At 38.6% G+C, this 23,210-nt stretch overlaps 1 protein-coding gene across 50 annotated transcripts in view; it reads left to right on the forward strand.

Moving 5' to 3' along the window:
* Window positions 1-23,210, forward strand: part of ERC1 (ELKS/RAB6-interacting/CAST family member 1) — a 536,900-nt gene that overhangs the window by 313,054 nt on the left and 200,636 nt on the right. For 46 of the 50 annotated variants that reach the window (XR_010148221.1, XR_010148222.1, XR_010148220.1 and 43 more), the window contains one exon: window positions 2,451-2,611. Coding sequence is in view for 47 of the 50 variants with exons in the window: in XM_054663959.2 (XP_054519934.1) it covers window positions 2,451-2,611 (161 nt within the window). In the remaining 3 variants the exon portion in view is untranslated. Of the gene's footprint in view, window positions 1-2,450; window positions 2,612-22,287; window positions 22,414-23,210 lie in introns of those variants that run through there. The other 4 variants (XM_054663969.2, XM_054663970.2, XM_054663968.2 and 1 more) reach the window with 4 other exon arrangements.

Genomic DNA, 23,210 nt, shown 5'->3' on the forward strand with positions numbered 1-23,210 from the left:
AGCTCTGAGCATATAAGAAATATAAAGGAGAAAATTGATTAAACTCCATTAAAATTAAGAACTGCTCATTATCACAAGTGCTTTAAATAAATGGTATTTTCACACAATGGCATACCATACAGTTATGATAACTGCATCACGCAACCTGGATGAATCTCATAGATAGTACACTGAGTTTAAAAATCTGTAAAATTATATACTACATAATTTCATTTGTATAAATTAAAAATAAGCAGTCAAAATTAATCTAGAGTGTTAAAAGGCAGAATACTCTTTTACTCCAGTTACTCTTTATCTGGAAAGGGGATATGCCGGCAGTTTCTGGGGTACCGGTAATGTTTAGTTTATTGTTTTATGTGCTGATTACATAGTGTGTTCACTCAGAAAATTCTTAAAGCTGTACATTTATTGTGTATTTTTCTATGTTTATTTTGTATTTTAATAAAAAGTTTCCCAAAATGTTTAAATGCATAGGAGTATGTATAGAATGGGCTTCCATTTGTGTAGAAAGAGGAGGAATAGTTTATTTGTACATGCTTGCTTGTGTATATGTAAAATATCTGTCCAAGTTATGTAAGAAAGTGCCAATGTTGGTTGCCTGGAGTGGCAAAAGACAGGATAAGAGGAAGATTTTGTTTAGATCTGTTAAAGTTTATAAAAGATGGACACATCCTATGCTTTATGTGTTGGAGCTCCTATAAATGGTTCTTATCCATTACTGATTTTATGTTATAAAAACATAGCTTGGTGTATTATTTGTACCCAATTTTAGATAAAATTTTACATGAATTAAACTGATAAAATGGAATCAATGGTATATGTTCATGTAAAGCTTGCAGATATGCGAATACATATCCCAGTATATTACATAGCAATATATTCTCTTTTTTGTTTGTTTGTTTGTTTAGTAGAGACAGGGTTTTGCCATGTTGGCCAGGCTAGTCTTGAACTCCTGACCTCAGGTGATCCACCGGCCTTGGCCTCCCAAAGTGCTGAGATTACAGGCATGAGCCACAGCGCCCGGCCGTAACAATATATTCTTATGGCAACTGGGACTGTGAGGATGCTGTTAGCTGAAGACATTTAACTTGCTCACTTCTGGAAGGATAAAAAAATTCAGGTGCCAAAAAAACTAAATGCATCTGCTTACTATCATTGTTTAACAGCTGTTACCAATCAACATGGAAACTTTGTTTAGGCAGGAAGCACTAATTTCCAAGGGCCAGTGAAACAACTTTGATTTGTCATGCTGATTTTTGACTCCAGGTTTCTCTGTTTTAGCATCACACAAATGGGGTTTATGTAGGAGTCAATGAATGGCAAATGCCCCACCTCTACCTGCTCTACCTTTTACTTCTGAAAAGACTGGTTATTACCAAGATTATTTCTTGGCAATTAACAACCTAACATAAACTCTTGTAATTGATGCAGTTGGCTGTTTGATTACATTTGCTTCTGAATTAAAATGAACAAGTTTATTTAAATAATTCTGATTTGGTAGCCACCTGGAATAAGTGGAAATTACTGATAAAGTACTTACCTTGCTCTCTTAGTTTCTTTTCCTTATGTTTTAGCATTTTGTCTGTCTTCTCTGGTGGCTTTTTGTTTGTTGTTTTTCAGGTCTGTTGCTGTCAAGGCTTTTTTTTTTTTCCCCATGTCATTTTTAAAGCATTCTGTCTCCTTTCTATCTGGTATGTATACACACACACACACACACACACACACATACACATATAACTATATAGGTATATAGGGATATATTTCCTTCCTGCCTATATAATATATAGTATATATATATAATATATACACTGCCTATGTAGTATATAGGTATATATATGCCTGTATAGTTATATAGGTATATAGGGATATATTTCCTTTCTGCCTTCCTTAAAAAAGAAACCCTACCTACCTGGATTTAGAGCAAGAAATTGTCTGATTGAATTCTAGCAGTTTCTTTAAAAACAAATTCTTCTTAATGATGTAAATAGGAAAATTTTAGTTTAGAGGACTAAAAATTATTCATCTATGTATACAGGAAATCTGTTATTTGTCAAGTTTATGTCTTTTATTTCCTAAAATCGTTCTGTATATTTTTTTATATTTGTATTGTATTATTTCCATGGAAATTTCTGGGTCATTTCCAAAGAACTTCCTTAAAAGGTATTGTCTGTGGCAGCGTGCAACTTCTTAAACTGATGACTCGTATGCCCTTGCATGTATTAAGTTCTTTCTGACCTAAACTGAAAAGAATTATACCGTAGGGATGTTATTATCTGCTATATTGATTCTTGATATATACATACACATAACTGATCCAGAAAGAGTACAGAATTTTTAATGTGTTCCTGTGTCTCTTCAATTTTCTAGACCCAGGAGTTGCGTGTTACCCAGGTCCTCTGACTCTGACTGATCAAGATACTCTGTTGTTCTCTTTCCCATATTTATGATAGGTGGAGGAGTTACTGATGGCCATGGAGAAGGTAAAGCAGGAACTAGAATCCATGAAAGCAAAGCTGTCCTCCACCCAGCAGTCTCTGGCAGAAAAGGAAACTCACTTGACTAATCTTCGGGCAGAGAGAAGGAAACACTTAGAGGAAGTTCTGGAGATGAAGTAAGTGTTTGTAGTCTTATTCTTCAAGCATATGCTTAGTGGAAATACTTTTTCTCCCTGCATTTATCTTCTGGCTCTGTGTTTTACCCCAATACACTTACTTAATTTTAGTGCTAACTTGTATTTCTCACTCTCTAGAATAAATTTGGTCAAAGGTGGAACAAATCCTGATCAAATAGAAATATTTTTGGTTCCTCTTTAATGATTTCTAAATCCTCTGGCTTATACATATCTGTGTGTAATTACCTCTCTGAAATTCCTAAAATCTTCTGGAAAGTTCAGGCAAAATGGCGAGCTTACTGGGGAAGAGGGCTGTTGGTTCTGAGGTTGTATGAAGACTAGGCAATTTTTAAACACATTTTTTATTGTAAACATTTCCAAAGGTACACACAAGTAGAGAGAATGAACCCCCATATACCTGTCTCCAAGATTCAGTAGTTACCATTTTGCCACACTGGAAGCCAATTTTTAGAAAATTGTCACTTTTAGCAGAGCTTTGCTATACACATTTTCCTGCTTCCCCCACATTTTGTAGGTTGCTGAGACCATAATCTGTTGTGAAGCATGTATACATCTGCTAATACATAGTAGATGTTTCTTTTACTTCTCAGTGACCTTCTGTTTAAAACAAACATGTCTCTTTTGAAAATCCAGTTGTACCCTCTCATTTACCATTCCTAACCCTTCCCCTTACCTAAAGGCCCTACTGCTATTTTACTGAAACCAGGTCTATCCTGGGATCCCTCATTTACCCTCGTTCTGTCAGCAGTTATCTTTATTTTTGTTGTCTTCTTTTCTGTCTCAGAGGATAGGTTTTTTTCTCCTTCATAAGGCCAGATTCTTCTTTCTGTCACAGATTTCAAGTCCCCGCCTCAGCAGCCTTTCGCTGTCACTTCTCTCTCACATGACCCTTGCTCACTTCTTCTCTGCATAAATGCACAGTCTGTCTTTGGCCTAAAATAAATTTTTTTCACTCCAACTAGTGCTTTAAACTGACATCAGTTTACTTTTCTGCTACTTTGAACTATCAATAAACTTTGAATACCTGAATAATAGAGCTGTACAGAATCTTGCCATGATGCCTTAGCATGTATTCTCATGGGACATGATGATTGTGATATTGTGACTGCAACCCAAGAATGTTGAGGTGTCCTCTGTGCTTTCACGTTCTTGGGCTATAGTGCAAGGCTACGAGATTCTGTCCTTTTAGAAAAGCATTATGAGTGATATGTCTTGGAAGTAATGTGTAAGTGAAGCCGGAAGTGGATTGGCATAGGGGGAGAATTAAGAGAGGTTAGAGTTCCAAGTAGCATCATCAGAAAAAAGCTTGCAGGTTTAAGTAGAGAAAGGAAAGTCCTCCCTGTGACTGTTGGCAGTGACACTAGATTCTTCACTCTGTAGTCACTGCAGGACCCACCATATTTTAAAGGTTTAAATTATTCAATTATTGATCATTGAACAAGTGAAAAGACTTAGTCTACCTAGAGAACTTGAGAGGCAGAAATATGAGGGGAATGAAGTGTGCAGGGAGACTGAAACATGCGTATGTGTGACTCTGGAGCTAGAATAAGACAGAGTCTTCCCTCAGGAAAAGGTAGTTGGCCCATTTGCATAGAAAATTCTTCAGCAAAGCACTAGAATAGCTTTGTTTTCTGGAATAATCCTGACTTCATCAAGCCAAGAGAAATGATTTAATAGCTATTTTCCATTCCTAGTATATATTAATGTAATTTTTGAGCGTCTGTTACAGATAAATGGTGACCGTAAGTTTGGGGAGACGTAAAACGGTTCACTTGGTAGCCTGCCAATGGTGCATTGGAAACATTTGCGTTGGTTATAGCCAGCCCTGGAGAGAAGGAACGTTTTAATTGGCAGATCCCACAATGGGTCTTCTCTTCCTTATGCTGTGGTTTTGTTAACCATTACTTTTTTATTCCACTTTTATGTTAGCCTTTTTCCCTTAAGAAAGAAAGGATAAAACGGAGCAGGGGAAAAATAATAAAATAACAACTGTAATAACTGTAATAAATTTTAAGTATCAGTTGAGGTCATGAGGTTCACTGTTAAGAATTCTAGATGAGCTAGTTCATTCGACACTGCCCTGCATTCAAACTCCTCCTGCAGGCCCACCCTACATTAGCATTCAGAATAAATTTTATAAGTCCATTTTTTATTTTTAATAAAATTTTTATTAAGCTGTGAATTTCACTGCCCTGACAACTGGTTTGTTCAGGGAAGGGGTGGCAGAGCTCTTTGGTTTCATTGAGAGTTTAGAGCTATTCAATAGGTAGCCTCCTATATGCAGGCAGTTAGTTGTAAGTCATTCAAAGAATGAAACCAACGAGTAGAAGTTAAATCACTATACTCATTGGGAGCTTAAAAAATAAATAAATATGATTTAAAAGATGATGTCAACACAGGTGAAAAAGGAAAAATATTAGAATCTCCTGAACTGACTAGACAGACATATTTAGAAGACTGGTCTTCTCTGGAAACAAGTAAAGCTGGCAGAGAAATCCAAATATCTCTGTGTTAAATTATATACTCATGAGATGCTTTCTGGCCAAAAAAAGGTCTCCCACAAACAGAGAATAAATTTTCATATGTACCTAAGAAGAGTCCAGTACTAAATTCTGACATTTAAAAAATTATTGACTGTTAGGAGAGAAAAGTAGAGTACAATTGTGATTAAGAGAGCTGTTAACAGGCCGGGCATGGTGGTTCACACCTGTAATCCCAACACTTTGGGAGGCCGAGGCGGGTGGATCACCTGAGGTCAGGAGTTCTAGACCAGCCTGGCCAACATGGTGAAACCCCGTCTCTACTGAAAATATAAAAAATTGGCTGGACGTGGTGGCTCACGCCTATAATCCCAGCACTTTGGGAGGCCGAGGCTGGTGGATCACAAGGTCAGGAGTTTGAGACCATCCTGGCCAACATGGTGAACCCTCGTCTCTACTAAAAGTACAAAAATTAGCTGGGTGTGGTGGCGCACACTGTAATCCCAGCTACTCTGGAGGCTGAGGCAGGGGAATCACTTGAACCTGGAAGGCGGAGGTTGCAGTGAGCCGAGATTGCACCATTGCACTCCAGCCTGGGTGACAGAGCAAGACTCCATCTCAAAAAAAAAAAAAATTAGCCAGGCATGGCTGGGCACGGTGGCTCATGCCTATAATCCCAGCACTTTGGGAGGCTGAGGTGGGCAGATCACGAGGTCAGAAGATCGAGACCATCCTGGCTAACACGGTGAACCCCGTCTCTACTAAAAATACAAAACATTAGCCAGGCGTGGTGGCGGGCGCCTGTAGTCCCAGCTACTCGGGAGGCTGAGGCAGGAGAATGGCATCAACCCAGGAGGCGGAGCTTGCAGTGAGCCGAGATCGTGCCACTGCACTCCAGCCTGGGCGACAGAGCAAAACTCCATCTCAAACAACAACAACAACAACAACAACAAAAATTAGCCAGGCGTGATGGCGGGTGCCTGTAAACCCAGCTACTCAGGAGGCTGAGGCAGGAGAATCACTTGAACCCAGGAGGCGGAGGTTGCAGTGAGCCGAGATCATGCCATTGCACTCCTGCCTGGGCAACAAGAGTGAAACTCTGTCTCAAAAAAAAAAAAAAAAATTGTGGGGTTGTTCACATTCTAAAAAAATCTCATTAGGGATTTATGACATGGTGTTCCAAATTAACCACAAAATTGTAAATAGTTAACCAAATTATATCCTAGTAACAATTTAGGGGGGAAAATAAAAATGAAAATGCATTCTGAGTTACATAAGAGCATGTTTACTCTTCACAAAGCCATATTTATTTATACTTCCACCAAAAGCCATTTTTTTTTAAGTCTGTAGACATATGATAAAGGACTTTTAGTGGACTTGGAAGCATTTTTCACAATGGGCTAGAATACTGAGGTTGAATGTTATGTAGGAAGCCCACATAAATTAATATAAAATTATTTTACACTTGAAAAAGAAAACAATATGTTGTACAGTATAGCTATAAACAAATAGCATTGGTGGGTCTGGGACTAGTTAAAATTATGAAGCAAAGTTTATATCTACAATCAACTATCCCTTGGGACTCCTCCTCAGTTTTGCTTAACTCTCTCATTCTGCTCCCCTTTTTTCTGCCCTGATATTCAGTGCTTTTATACGGCCCACCCTATAGAAATTTCTTTACTTTCTTGTGACCTGAATTGGAATAAATTACAAATAACCCTACATGTTCTTTGCCTTTCTCCTTCTTTAAATTTTAAACTTATTCCACATTTTAGCTTTTTAAGATCAGACATAACTTCCAAATAGAAGAAACCATGTTTAAAAAAAAATCCATGCTTTCTAATCATTTTCTTATGTAAAAAGCCTCAAGTGGCTGGAATAAGGTCTAAGTAACAAATAAAGAACTAAACTTTTCAGATAAAGGCTCCGAAAGTCCCTCTTGTTTTCAGCTTTCAAAATTCTTTCTCTCTATCAATATATGGTTCACGTGTAAAAATGTGCTTACCTGTGTAGGGATGAAATTAAGACTGTCTGTCATCTACTCTTCACAAAAGGAAGGAAGTGAGATTATTGTCCTACTTTTTCCTTATCTTTTCTTTTTTTCTCTGTTGGAGGTATAGGATCAACCCTCATCCCTTTTGTTAAATATAAATGAATCATTTAAAAGGTTAATTATTGTAGGTAGGTAACCTGATGCCTTAACCTAATTGCAATACCCCGTTGAAGAAAATCTGATATATAATTTACCAGCATGGCAGGTTTTTTTGGTTTTGTTTGGATTTTTGATGTTTTTTGTTTTTTAAATTTCCTTTCAGGACCATCTTTTTCATTGTTCTCCAGAGTGTACCTTATAGGTAGCTACTCACTCTCCAAATAGGTAAAACTCCCCTCAAGCTATGGATGTCAAAGATAGTAATCTATCCATTTAATCATAAGCTTTTCTTCCAGAAGTTACTGAATGAAAGAGGATTAGCAGATGGTCTGTGTAGCAAAGGATTTGCTTACATTTTGGGCCAGTTTGCTTACCCGTGAAGCAGGCATAGTAATACTTAGACCCACCTCATGAAGTTGTTGTACGGATCAAATGAGATTTAAAAAAAGCACGTTGAAGTTGGTAAAGCTGAATGTGCTTGCAAAGCATGACATTTACAACTGAAAATCCAATTTGTGCTTTTGTGTTCGTACCTGGAGAAATCACTTAGCTTTTCAGGTCTGCAGTTTTCTCACTCAGATTCGAAAGGTCCCCCATCGATTTAAAAATTGTGGACTTTGGCCAGATGACCTCCTGAGGTCCCCTGATTCTGTAGTTGTAAATGTCCTGTGTAAATCAGGGAAGTAATTCATATACAAGCAGTATACTGAGGAGAAGTTGGAAGCCAGGTATCATGATTCCTGGCTGAGGACTAGGCTACGTGTTCACTGAATGAGACTGCCCAAGGCTTACCAGAGATTAGATGCTACAGAATGAGAGTGGAATTGTAATATTAGAGATAGAGCCATGGGGAATCTGGAGTTCCAAGCCAGTCAACATGGAGAAATCCTTGTTAACTTCAGTTATCTAGCTGAGATAACAAAAAAGATAGGTTTTAGGAACAAGGACCATGCTCTAATATAAGGCCTACTCTAGACCCAGGCTAAGACTAGTAAAACAAGGCCCCAATTAATTCTTACAGGGTAGACCAAATTTGGACAATGAGTCTCACCGAGATAGAGAAGCCTGGGAAATACCCTGAGCTTTCAGCAGATCAGCATACCAAAGGTTAAATCCAAACCTATACAAGTTCAGGGAGTCAACTATTAACTGACTTATATGTACTAGAATAAAAATCACTGCTCCTCAGAAGAAATTAACGATATTTGCAATATATCCCATGTTGAACTTTTAAAAATTACCAGACATGCAAAGAATCAGGAACATATGATCTATAGAGCAGAAAAGAGCATGCAGTAGAAATCACCTCTGAGGAGTCCTATTTGGTTTAACAGAAAAAAAAAAAAAAACTAAATTCACCCTTATACATTAAAGAATTAAAGAAAAATGTCATGTTGATGATGGAATAGATAGGAAATCTCAACAGAGAAAGGAAAAGTATTTTAAAATGGAAATTTGACGTAGTGAGAACTTGTCTCTACAAAAATGTTTTTAAATACCAGCCAGGTGTGGTGGTGCACACCTATAGTCCCAACTACTTGGGAGGGTGAGGTGAGAGGATTGCTTGAGACTAGGAGATTGAGGCTGCAGTGAACTTTGATTGTGCCAGCATACTCCGGCCTGGGCAACAAAATGAGACCCTATCTCAAAAAAGTAATAATCATAAAATGAAAATGGAAATTTGATAATTGAAATAGAAATGAAAAATTTATTGGATAGTCTTTTTTTTTTTTTTTTTTTGAGATGGAGTGTCGCTCTTGTCCCCCAGGCTGGAGTGCAGTGGCGCCATCTCGGCTCACCGCAACCTCCGCCTCCCAGGTTCAAGCGATCCTCCTGCCTCAGCCTCCCGAGTAGCTGGGATTACAGGCATGTGCCACCACAGCCAGCTAATTTTGTATTTTTAGTAGAGGCAAGGTTTTTCCATGTTGGTCAGGCTGGTCTCAAACTCCCGACCTCAGGTTGGCCTCCCAAAGTGCTGGCATTACAGGCGTCAGCCACCGTGCCCAGCCTATTGGATAGTCTTAATGGCAAATTAGAGCTGTCAAAAGAAAGAGTCAGTGAACTTCAAAATAGATCAATTGAAATTATTCAATCTGTAGAACAGGGAGTGAAAGGATTTTTACTGAATGAACAGAGCCTCAGTGAAATGTAGGACAATTTCAAATGGGTTAACATACATGTGGAACACTAGAAGGATAAAAGAGTGAGAATGAAGCAGATGAAAGACAGTTTTTAAAAATGGCCAACATATTTCTATAATTTAATTTGAAACCATGAATCTTTGATTTACAAATCCCAGAAACTAAGTGAAACCAAGCAGGACAAATACAAAAAATAAAAAAATCACAACTAGAAATATCATAGTCCAGTTGCTGGAAACAAAATATGCAGAGAAAAATAAAAGCAGCCTAAGAAAAAAGGCACAGCACATAAAGGGAAACTATGATAGCTGAGTCCTTATCAGAAACAGTGAGGACCCGAAGACAATGGAACTTCTTTCAGGGTACTGAAAAAAAAAAAAAAATAGCCTAAAATTCTGTAAGCAAAGAAAAAGATCCTTTAAAAACTAGGATTAAATAAAGACAATTTCATATAAACAAATATGAAAAGAATTCATCTCTAGAAAGCACTCTACAAGAAATGCTAATGAGTGTTCTTCAAGCTGAAGGGAAATGAATCCAGACGGGAGCATGAATCTACAGGAAGGAATGAAGAACACCGGACATGGGCTGGGCACTGTGGCTCATGCCTGTAATCTCAACGCTTTGAGAGGCCAAGGTGGGAGGATCACTTGAGTCCAGGAGTCTGAGACCAGCCTAGACAACATGACGAAACCCTGTTTCTAAAAAAAAAAAAAAAAATTAGCTGAGGATGGTGGCTCATACCTCTTGTTCCAATTACTTGGGAGGCTGAGACTGAGGATTCCTGGGCCCAGGACACGGAGGCTGTAGTGAGCCAAGATCACACCACTGCACTCCAGCCTGGGTGATAGAGTGAGACCTGTCCCTCCACCAAAAAAAAAAAAAAAAAACACAGACATGGTAAATCAGTTGATACATATAGAAAATGTATTTTTTCTTCTCAGAATTCCCTTGAAAGACAACTAACCATTTAAAGCAAAAATAACATGATGAGTTGGCATTTATAATATGTGTAGAAGTGAAAGATGGGACAACAGTATCCCAAAATATTAGGAGGTAGAATTGTAAGGTTGTTACGTTCGTGAAGTAGAAAATATGAACTGTTGACTGGGCATGGTGACTCATGCCTGTGATCCCAGTGCTTTGGGAAGCTGAGACTGGAGGATCACTTGAGCCCAGGATTTTGAGTTTACGCTGAGTTCTGTTTGTGCCACTGCACACTAGCATGGTTGACAGAGTAAAACCTGGTCTCTAACAAAAAAAAGAAGAAAGGAAAGAGAGAAAGAAAGATTACGAAGTGTTAGATGTGAAGTAGTACAATTTCTAATCTAAATAGACTTTGATAAGGTGCATGTTGTTAGCTGTAGAGCAACTACCAAAATAATAACAACAAAAATTTTAAAAACCCCGAAGAGCGGCCAGGCACCATGGCTCAGGCCTGTAATCCCAGCACTTTGGGAGCCCAAGGCGCACGGATCACTTGAGGTCAGGAGTTTGAGACCAGCTTGGCCAACGTGGTGAAACCCCTGTCTCTACTAAAAATACAAAAACTAGCCGGGTGTGGTGGCGGGTGTCTGTTATCCCAGCTACTCGGGATTCTGAGGCAGGAGAATTGCTTGAACCTGGGAGGCAGAGGTTGCAGTGAGCCAAGATGGCGCCACTGCACTCCAGCCTGGACGACAGAACGAGACTCTGTCACAAAAAAAAAAAAACAAAGAAAAAGCACCTGAAGAGCTAACAGAGGAAATAAAATGCAATGCTAAAAATTGTTTCATTTATCCAACCAATAAAGGCAGAAAAGGAACAACAAATAAAGAACAGAAACAACAAATGAATGACATAAATTCAACCATATCAATATTTATGGCAAAATGAAATATAGCAAACACACCAAGTAAAGGACAGAGATACTAAAATGGATGTATTAGAAAAAAAAAAAAAAAAGCAAGGCTCAACTGTATGCTGTACATAAGACCTGTACTATCATAAACACTGGCTGGAATTAACGGAAAAAGGTACTTCTTGGAAATAGTAATCCTAAGAAACCTGGCATAGCTATATTAATATCAGACAAAGGAGACTTCCAGACAAAGAGTATTCCCAGAGATAAGAAAAGAGCATATAATAAAGGGGACAACACATCCAAATGACATAATAATCCTAATAAATATATATCTAATAGAGCTTCAAAATTCATGAAGGACAGACCGACAGAACTAAAGGTAAAACAAATCTGTGGTCACCAGTCATTACCGGGGATTTTGACCTCTATTCCTTAGAAACTGATAGAATTACTAAACAAACAAAAGCAATCAGAAATATAGAAGATCTAAAGACTATTAACTTGACTTATTTAACATCTATAGAATACTACATCTAACAACTGAAGAAAATATATGTTTTTTAAGTGCATATGGAAGTTTCACAGATACAGACCATATGCTGGGCCTTAAAAGTAAGTCTCAGTAAATTTCAGAAGACTGAGATATGCTAAAGTTGTTCTCTAACCATAGTAGAATTCAGTTAGAAGTTAATAAGATACTTAGAAAATGTTTGGAAATTAGATAACATAATTCTAAATACCATGGCTTAGAGAAGAAGGAATGTTAGGAATCGTTTTGAACTGAATGAAAATTCAAATGTGAAGTTTTGTGTTTCACAGTTGAAAAAGTGGTTAGAATGAAATTTTTACCCTTATATACCTGTATTAGAAAAGAAGAAAAGTTGAAATTCATTGATCTTAGTTTCTACACTAAGGTACCAGAAAAAGAAGCAGAGTAAACCACAGTAAGTAGGATAACAGAAATATTAAACAGAAATCAAACACATAGAAGACAGAGAATCAACAGAGAAAATTCACAAAATTCATAACCGTGGTTCTTTAAAGAATTAAAAAAATTGATAGGTCCCTACCAAATGGATCAAGGGAAACAGGAAGGCACATGAATTGCCAATACCTGGAACGAGAGAGGGGTTATCACTCCAGTTTCTAAAGACACGTAAAAAGATAAGACAGTATTTTGAGCAAACTTATACCAATAAATTTAATAGACAAAGTCTTTGAAAAATACAATTTATTAAAACTGGCTCAAGAAGGAATAGAAAACTGAGCAGGCCTTTATCTATTAAAGAAATTGAATTTGTCATATGGAACCAAAAAAGAGCCCAAATAGCCAAGGAAATCCTAAGCAAAAAGAACAAAGCTGGAGGCATTATGCTACCCAACTTCAAACTATACTACAGGACTACAGTAAACAAAACAGCATGGTAGTGGTAGTAAAGCAGACACACAGAGCAAAGGAACAGAATAGAGAACCCAGAAATAAGGCTGTACACCTACAACTATCTGCTCTTCCACCAACCTGACAAAAACAAGCAATGGGGGAAAGGATTCCTTATTCAATAAATGGTCCTGGGATAACTGCCTAGCCATATGCAGAAGATTAAAACTGGACTCTTTCCTTACACCATATACAAAAATCAACTCAAAATGGATTAAAGACCTAAATGTAAAACCCAGAACTATAAAAACCCTGGAAGACAACCTAGGCAATACCATGGGCACGGGCAGGGATTTCATGACAAAGACGCCAAAAGCTGTTGCAACAAAAACAAACAATGACAAATGGGATCTAATTAAACTATAGAGATTCTGGACAGCAAAAGAAACTACCAACAGAGTAAACAGACACCCTACAGAATGGGAGATAATTTTTCCAAATTGTGTGACAAAGGTTTAATATCCAGCATCTGTAGGGAATTTAAACAAATTTACAAGAAAAAAACAACCCCATTAAAAAATGGGCAAAGGGCATGAACAGACACTTCTCAAAAGAAGACATACATGTGGCTAATGAGCATATGAATAAAAGCTCAAAGTCACTGATTATTAGATAAAATGCAAATCAAAACTGCAATGAGATACCATCTCATGCTAGTTGAAATGGCTGTTATTACAAAGTCAAATAACAGATGCTGGTGAGGTTGCAGAGAAAAAGGAACTCTTAAACACTGTCAGTGGGAGTATAAATTAGTTCAACCATCGTGGAAGACAATGTGGCAATTCCTCAAAGACCGAAAAACAAATACAGTTTGATCCAGCAATCCCATCACTAGGTATGTACCCAAAGGAATATCAATCGTTCTATCATATATACATCATGAAATACTACTCAGCCGTTAAAAGTAACGAAATAATGTTTTTTGCAGCAACTTGGATGGAGCTGGAGGCCATTATTCTAAGTGAAGTAACACAGGAGTTAAAAACCAAAAGCCTTATGTTCTCACTTATAAGTGGGAGCTAAGCTATGAGTATGTAAGGCATACAGAGTGATATAATCGACTTTAGAGACTCCGAGGGGGTGGGGGAGGGAAGATATGGATAAAAATCTATATATTAGGTACCACGTGTATATAGTACTCAGTTGATAGGTGCACTAAAATCTTAGAATTCACCACTATATAACTCAACCTTGTAACAAAAAAACACTTAGACCCCAAAAGCTATTTGAAATAAAACAAGACACATGTACACATACGTTCATTGCAGCACTGTTCTCAATAACAAAGACATGGAATCAACCTAAATGCTCATCAGTGGTGGACTGGATAAAGAAAATGTAGTGCCCATACACCATGGAATATTGTGCAGCCATAAAAACGAACAGGATCATGTCTTTTATAGGAACATGGATGGAGCTAGAGGTCATTATCCTTAGCAAACTAACGCAGGAACAGAAAACCAAATACCACATGTTCTTACAAGGGGAGCTAAATGATGGCAACACATGGACCCATAGAGGGGAACAACAGACTCTGAGGTCTATTGGAGGGTGGAGAGTGGAGGGTGGGAGAAGGGAGAGGATCAGGAAAAATGACTGATGAGTACTAGACCTAATACCTGAGCGATGAAATAGTCTGTACAACAAGACTTCGTGACACAAGTTTACCTATGTAACAAACCTTCACATGTGCCCCTGAAATTAAAAATTAAGAAAAAAAAAAGAAAAAGAAATAGAATTTATAATCAAAAACATTCCTACAAAGAAAACTCCAGGCCCCGATGGCTTTACTGTTGAATTCTACCAAATGTTTAAGCAAGATGTAATACCAGTCTTAGAGAAACTCATTCACAAAATAAGGTATTATAGAAATACTTACCAAGTCAGCTTAGAATTGTGACCCTCCTGCCTAAACTTGACAAAGACATTGCAAAAGAATAAATTACACATCAGTGTCACTCATGAACATTGACATAACAGTCCCTAACAAAACCTTAGCAATTTGAATTCAAGATAAATAAGAAAGCTAATATATCACAACCAGGTTGGCCTTATTTCTAGAATGTAAGGTTTGTTCAGTATTCAAAAATGAATTAATTAAACTCACTACCTGAACAAAATACAGAAAAAAATCATTTAGTCACCTGAGGACATTCAGAAAGGCTTTTAATAAAAGGCAGCACCCATTTATGATAAAATATCTTAGCTGACTAGAGATAGAAGGTAATTCAGCTTAGTAAAGAGCATCATGAAAAATTTACAGCTGACATCATACCTAATGATGTAAGCTGGACCCTGAGATTGCAAAAGAGATAACAATGTCTACATCCCCCTATTCAATACTATATTGGAGATCCTAGTAATGCAAGAAAAGAAGGAGGGAAAGAGAATAAAATTCAAAAGAAAATTCCAAAACGTATGTATTCATAAACATGGTTGTTTAGGGCATTTTAGGCATAGTTTGGGGACACTGCAAGTTTTGTTCCAGACTACTGAAATAAAGTGCATATTGTAATAAGGCGAGTCACCCAAATTTATTAGTTTCCCAGTGCTTATAAAAGTTATATGTAAGCAGGGTGGAATGTGTCACGCCTGTAATCCCAGCACTTTGGGGCCATGGAAGGTGGATTGCTTGAGCCCAGGAGTTCAGGACCAGCCTGGGCAATATAGAGAGACCCTGTCTCTACAAAAAAAGAAAATAAATAGCGGGGCATGGTGGCACACACCAGTGGTCCCAGCTACTCGGGAGGCTGAGGCAGGAGGATTGCTTGAGCCCAGAAAGTCAAGGCTGCAGTGAGCTGTAATCGCATCACTGCACTCCAGCCTGGGTGATAAAGTGAGATCTTGTCTCGAAAAGAAAAAGTTAAATGTACACTATGCTATGGTCTGTTAAGTGTGCAATAGCGTTGTGTCGTAAAAAATGTGCATACTTTAAAAATGCTTTATTTAAAAAAAATTCTCCTGATCATCTTGAGCCTTCAGGGAGTCATGATCTTTTTGCTGGTGGAGGGTCCTGCCTCTATCTTGATGGCTGCTGACTGAGCAGAGTGGTGGTTGCTGAAGGTTCGGGTAGCTGTAGCAATTTCTTAAAATAAGACAGTAATAAAGTTGCCACATCAATGGACTCTTCCTTTCACAAAAGATTTTTCTGAAGCATGGGATGCTGTTGGATAAGCATTTTACCCACAGTAGAACTTCTTTCAAAATTGGAGTCAATCCTCTCAGTCTTGATGCTGCTTTACCGGCCAGGTGCGGTGGCTCACGCCTGTAATCCCAGCACTTTGGGAGGCCGAGGCAGGCGGATCACGAGGTCAGGAGATTGAGACCATCCTAGCTAACACGGTGAAACCCCGTCTCTACTAAAAATACAAAAAAAAATCAGCTGGGCGTGGCGGCGTGCACCTGTAGTCCCAGCTGCTGGGGAGACTGAGGCAGGAGAATGGCATGAACCCAGGAGACAGAGCGTGCATTGAGCTGAGATCTCGCCACTGCACTCCAGCTTACATGACAGAGCAAGAGTCCATCTCAAAAAAAAAAAAAAAAAAGAATTCTATCTGCCAGGCGTGGTGGCTCACGTCTGTAATCCCAGCACTTTGGGAGGCCAAGGCGGGGGATCACCTGAGGTCGGGAGTTCGAGACCAGCCTGACCAACATGGAGAAACCTTGTCTCTACTAAAAATACAAAATTAGCTGGGTGTGGTGGCGCATGCCTGTAATCCCAGCTACTCAAGAGGCTGAGGCAGGAGAATCGCTGGAACCCGGGGGCAGAGGTTATGGTGAGCCAAGATCACGCCATTGCACTCCAGCCTGGGCAACAAGAGCAAAACTCCACCTCAGAAAAAAAAAAAAAAAGAGAGAATTCCATTAGCTATATCCAAGGTTTGATATATATCTAGATTTTTTTTTTCTCATGTATGATGAAGTCTCTGGATTCCTGGGTGTGGTGGTTTCATTTCATAAAATTGGGAGTTGGGAGAGAGGTATTTGTTGTGGAGTTCACAGTATTATTGTATTGTGGTGAAAAAACATAGTCTATAAAAGGAAAACACAGGAGGTGTAAATACAACTACAGTCAAGATTTTAAAAATATCCACTGACCAGATGTACTGGCATTGAACTGTTGATTTTTGTCCTCAGGCTGGTGTCAAGTGATGCCATCCTTTTGAGTGTTCCTAGGTCTCTTCCTTAGATATTTGAAAATGTTTCTCAGAAGTCCTGATATCCAGCCTCCCCCAACAGTAGACTTTTACTCAACATCTGTTAGGCTAGACAGAGTCCCGTGCCAAGTCATTGAGGAGGGAAAGTGGGATTATCGTTCTTGGCTTAATCTAATCAGCACCTACCTCTGAGATTTAGAGATAGTCTTTAAGGCACTCTGCGAAGGCAAGATACATGAAAAACAGTTGGAAGCACAACTGGTTAAGCAGCCAAAAGAGTCTTCGGTTGTCTCTGAGTTGCTATCTTTCAATATGCCTGGGTGTCAGCCAATTTATTGAAAGGGAGAAAGAATACTGGTTGATCCAGAGAGTCTGATAATTGGCATTCTGTTAGGAGAACCTCTGTTATGCTTATTTAAAGGCCCTTTAACACAGTTCTATTATTTCGAGTTTTTACAATGTGAAGTCTTCTGTTTGTTGTAACTCTTTTTTTTTTTTTTTTTTTTTTTTTGAGACGGAGTCTCGCTCTGCTGCCCGGGCTGGAGTGCAGTGGCGCGATCTCAGCTCACTGCAAGCTCCGCCTCCCGGGTTCACGCCATTCTCCTGCCTCAGCCTCCCGAGTAGCTGGGACTACAGGCGCCCGCCACCACGCCCGGCTAATTTTTTGTATTTTTAGTAGAGACGGGTTTCACCGTGTTGGCCAGGATGGTCTCGATCTCCTGATCTCGTGATCCACCCACCTTGGCCTCCCAAAGTGCTGGGATTACAGGCGTGAGCCACTGCTCCCGGCCTGTTTGTTGTAACTCTTAAACGAGGGCTTGTTTTCTAATCTTTGGTAGCTGTGCTTCTGTGGAGCTACTTTCCTTGGGAGTCCTGTTCCTTCAGAGCAGCTTCCAGTTTCTCTCTCTGGGGACTTAGTACACTCACTCTTTCTGGACCAGTTTTTATGTTAATTTCTGTGCTTGGGATTCTGTGTGTCTCTCATGCATCAGTGATTTCTAATGAGTAATTCTTTTCCTACCCATAGCCTAAGAGTCTTTGTTGCTTCATTGGGCTAGTAAGTAAAGTTTTTCTAAAGGTCTCTATTTTTACAGGGATAGTCAACCTTTGTGACTTTCTTTAACTTTATGCAGAAAGGTTAGTTCCAGCTCCTCCTGAGCCCCAATCCTGGGATCTCCTCCCTAAGGCTTATAACCCAGTTTTTTGCCTACCGCTCCCTCGCCCCACCCCCGTAAGTTATTTCCACTTAAACTCGTCAGCTATAACTGAATTCTTTGTTATTAGCACTTCTGCTTTGGCTAAAGCTCAATACCTAATTATTATTTTCTTTTTATGCACTATTTTTATGAGTTTGGAGCAAGAGGGGAGGGTCATGTTGGGTTCCTTCACAATATTTATCACAAGTACAAGTTCCAATTTAAGCTAATTTATTTTCAGTCTGTTAGGATTTTTTTCTCCTTCTCTCCTAATTTTTGTCAACTGTTATTTTTATAATCATTCTTTTTCTTCCTGAAGTCTTCAAAATCCATCAGATGGATTTGATTGTTGCTTTTTAGATATATATCTGTTGCAAAGTTTTTGCCATTGCTTATGGGATGGGATGAATTACAGCTCTCTTAAACAACAGTTTTCTGTGGAAAGGCAGCAGAAGGCAATGATGAAAGATGTACTTCCTGCTCTTCATCTCTATTTCTGAAATCTTATTTTGTTTCCTGAGTTTCTGTAAGAGTTACTTCTGCTTAAAACTTCTGCCTTTACCCAAACTTTATGGTGTCTTCTGGAATAGTTTATTTTTCCAGTATACTTTAAAGAAAAAAAAACCTTCTGTTCTCAGCCTGCTCATGACATCCAGCTCCTGTTGCTTTGGCTCAGAGTTCCATTCTACCTCATGATAAACACCTTCGTATCTCATTATATCTTAAATTCTCTAAGCTCTAGGAGCAGACTTACAGAGGGAGCATACTGTACTATTTAAATGAGCCATGACAGGCCTGGGAGTGGAACTTACTGCTGGGAAGTAGACCAGGTGGTATTAAAGGGGCTTGTTCCATGTGGCAATTGCTCCACCCGTTAATACTGAAGTAGAAAATTGGAGGAGTAAACCACGTTCAGTTGCTAATTTCCTGTGGAGATAAGACAGTCACACTGTGCTTGTGTATTTCCATCTCTCCATGTAAAACTGTATTGGAAAACATTTCTTTTTATTTCTAGGTCTGATTTTTTTGTTGTAGTTTTATTTTATTGGCAGAGTTCATGTAGCTAAACCCCTCAGTGCTTCAATTTAAGACATCGGGAGATGAATGAAATTGTTATGTTATTAAGTAGATGCTGCAGCTCTGCTTGCTAGGGATGAAATCCTATTTTATGAAATAATATAGTGTGAAGCTGTCAGTAATTTCCAATTGTAGAAGAGGCCTAATCAGAAAGTTGGGTTTTTTTTTTGTTTTTTGTTTTTTTTAGACAGGCCCAGAAAGTTTTTTGACCAGACACCTATACATGTTTCAGTGAGTTAATTACTCATTTTATTGTAATTTCATCTGTTAGAAAGTATCCAAATAATGGCAAAGTTTATGTATATAAACTTTTATGGATACATCACAGGCAAACAATAGGTGATCTTTGGCATGGTTGTAGTTGGGAGGTTTCAGATGGAGATACTGTGGGCACATGCCCTCTTCTTCCCAGCTGGCATCCTGGGAAGTGCTGACGGGCTCCGGAGCAAGTGAGGCCCTAGAGACTGTTTATGACACGTCAGTGTTCATTTGTGTCTCATCTCTTTGATCGCTAAGAAGATACCTGTTTTACTAAAGCTCAGCTGTTGTCAGTTTCTTTGGATTGATTGTCTTAAAGGGAAAGATAAATCAACTTTGTTTTTTTCCTGAAGATAGCTAATCAGGTCATTTAATTTTGGACCAATAAGTAAAAGAATAACTGAGTTTAATGAGTATTGCGTAAAATAAGTTCTTGGTGATTTGACCCTGGGTTGACTTGGCATGAATTTTCTTTCTGTTCAACTCCCTGCCACCCACTTTGTGGTGATGTATGAATAATGAGTCCACAGGCCCTGTAAACATGTCAGGTGAGGTGTTTGTTGTTTATTAGTAGTTGGGATTAAATAGAAGTTGCACATTGAAATTGAGTGAAGTGACTTTTCTGCAGTTAACTTGGATGTCATTGGTTTGAAGGAGTTTTTCTGTTGCAGCTGCTTCTCCTACTACTTTTAGCTGTGGGTGCATCCTTTCTGCGTCCTGCTAAAAATTATATTCTTGTTTTCACTTTTAAAACCTAAGACGGTTCCAGAGCTGTGTTTGGTTTTTGCTTTAAACTAATGCCCGAGCGCCCCTTTAGTTAGTCACCAATCACTGTTTAGGTAAGTTGATGATTCCTTTTTGCTATCCAAGATTTTTTTATTTAAAATTGAGCATTTTTAACTTGCTTTTTAGGTCAGAGGATCAATGTCCTCTGTGGTATTCCTCCTCCATCTAAGCTTCTTAAAGCAGTATTATAAATAGAGGCTTTCAACCTAAAAAGTACTATGTATTTCATTGACTAGAACTGAACTGAACTGTAGGCTAATAAAAAGTACAAATGAAAATATTATGGTATCTCATTGCACTCCATTGTAGATGTAATGTAGTGTGACCAGTAGTAGCTTTGATTCATTGTAAATCCCATCTGAATACTGACAGCAGTTCAAAACATCAGGAGATAAACCTCAAAGGTCACATTTGTGTGAATGGTCATTGTGCATATAAGACATTATTTTATTATTTGAAAACTAGTAGTGTAGCTCTTAAGACAGGGCAGTGTCCTAACCTCTGACAGGGATAGAGGCGAGAGGAGAATCAGTGGCTGCCAAACAGTCACGTGTTCATAGGTGAGGTTCTGTTTCTTCTTTAGCTGTTACTATTGTTATTATTATTATTATTATTTGCATGAATGGTAGCAGTTACTTCACAGGCAAATTTCCCTTGAATCCCAGAGTATTGCAACAGATTAGCAGCAAATAAAGACCTGAGATAAAGAAAAAAAAATGCTTTTATTCAGTTATATTAAAATTAGGACATTTCAATAAAAAACTAAAGCAGCTTATGTTGTTCTGCATGCATAAATTGAAAGAATACTTGAAAATTCTTCAAACTTGATGGTAGACATTATCTTACAGCTTTCTTAAAGGAAGTCAGTTTCTTGGCAGTAGGACAGAGGTTCCCAACATTACTTGGTTCTAGCACAATCACTAAATTTTTCGTGACTTTTAGACCAAAATAAATACTTAACAGTTCCCAACAGTTTGTTGTGTTCCAACAGTTTGTAATCATGTCAAAAAATAATAGACATATTAGTAATAATAAATTGAAAGAAAATATTTTAATTTCTTATTACTTACTCATCAAATGTGTGATTGTTGGGCATGGCACGGTTTTTTAAACCTTGGAATCAGATTGGCCACTGCCAACTTCATTTCTTGTTCCACGCTAATTTCTGTGCAGAACTGTGCTGTGCTTTTAGTCACAGTGCTGTGGTCTGAATGGTTATGTCCCCCCAAAATTCATGTGTTGAGATTCTGACCCCAAGGTGATCATATTAGGAGGTGTGGAGCCTCTGGGAGTGATTAGATCTTGAAGGTGGAGTTCTTATGAATGGGATTCGTGTCCTTGTAGGAGAGACCCCAGAGAACTCATTTGCCCCTTCCACTGTGTGAGAAAAGCTGTGAGTAGATGCCATCTGTGAACCAGAAAGCGGACTGTCACCAGATACTGAATCTTACAGCACTTTGATTTTAGACTTTCCAGCCTCTGGAACTGTGAGAAGTAATTTTTTGTTGTTTATAAGCTACCTAGTTTATGATATTTTGTTACAGCGGCTTGAATAGACTAAGATACACCGCAACCATCAAAAACTCAATTTCGAAGAGATGGAATATCATGAACAATAATTTTGCATGATGTCGTATTGAACTGTGAAATACCACAAGCTAGTAATTTGCACACTGTCTGACAGCACTGTGTTTCTCAAAATTTAAAATGCTCTGCAGTACCCCTGTGAGTTCCCTGGGGTGCTGCAGTGCACAATTTGGGAACTGTGGTAGTATTGTAGATAGTAAGATTATCTAATAATAAGTATTGATGGCATCTTAGTTTAGGAATAATTATTAGTATGTCAGACTATAGGGGAAGTGAGTAAATCATATACTAGGTTGTTATCAGAATGATTATGAATTTCTTCACCCACCTGTGGAGAGACAGCATGGCCTATTTTTTTACTCTGACCCCAATAAGAAAAGTATTCTGTACCTTTCCCCTTCTCTCTCCCTTTTTGTCTCTTCGTTATCTCTCACTCTTGCTCTAACAGACACACACATAGTGAAATAAGTATTTAACAAAACAGTATTCTCATTATGTGCACTCTGACTTTTTTTTCTTTTTTTTTAATGTCTCCTTAAGACCTACTGAACTGACGGAAACTAGTTAAGGTCACAGACTCGAGAGACTGACAACTTTAAAATGGCCTTCACCATTTCCTGTCTGTGTGACTGTAAGCAAGTTATGTAACCTCTCAGTTACTCAGTTTCCTCGTCTATAGAGTGGTAATTTGTAATAGTACCTAGTGCTGAGGGGATTTGTTTTCTTTTGTTTTGTTTTGTTTTGTTTGAGACAGAGTCTCACGCTGTCGCCCAGGCTGGAGTGCAATGGTGCGATCTTGGCTCACTGCAAGCTCCGCCTCCCGGGTTCACGCCATTCTCCTGCCTCAGACTCCTGAGTAGCTGGGACTACAGGCACCCGCCACCATGCCTGGCTAATTTTTTGTATTTTTAATAGAGAAGGGGTTTCACCGTGTTAGTGCTGAGGGGATTTTAAGGAAGTTAATACATGTAAAACACTTTAAACAGTTCTTTTTTTTTATTATTTTTTTTTTTTTTTTGAGGAACAGTTTTGCTCTAATCTCCCAGACTGGAGTGCAATGGAATGATCTTGGCTCACTGCAACCTCTGCCTCTTCCTCAGCCTCCCAAGTAGCTGGGAATACAGGTGCGCACCACCAGGCCCATCTAATTTTTTTGTATTTTTAGTAGAGATGGTGTTTTACCATGTTGGCCAGGCTAGTCTCGAACTCCTGACCTCAGGTGATCTGCCTGCCTTGGCCTCCCAAAGTGCTGGATTTACAGGCAGGAGCCACACCGCGCCTGGCCATTTAAACAGTTCTTGATCAGTAATTACTGCTTTATTACTAGAATCTCAATGAATAATCAGAGGCTAAAACATTTGGGAAATTAGGGAGATGCAGTAGTTCTGTGCTCTAAAGGGTACTGCATACAGTCCAAAGGCTTTTCTGAATTTCTGCTCTTGGGCAGATAGATTGTGTATCCC

Source organism: Pan troglodytes, chromosome 10 (assembly GCF_028858775.2).
Source record: "Pan troglodytes isolate AG18354 chromosome 10, NHGRI_mPanTro3-v2.0_pri, whole genome shotgun sequence".
NCBI classification, from domain to species: Eukaryota; Metazoa; Chordata; class Mammalia; order Primates; family Hominidae; genus Pan; species Pan troglodytes.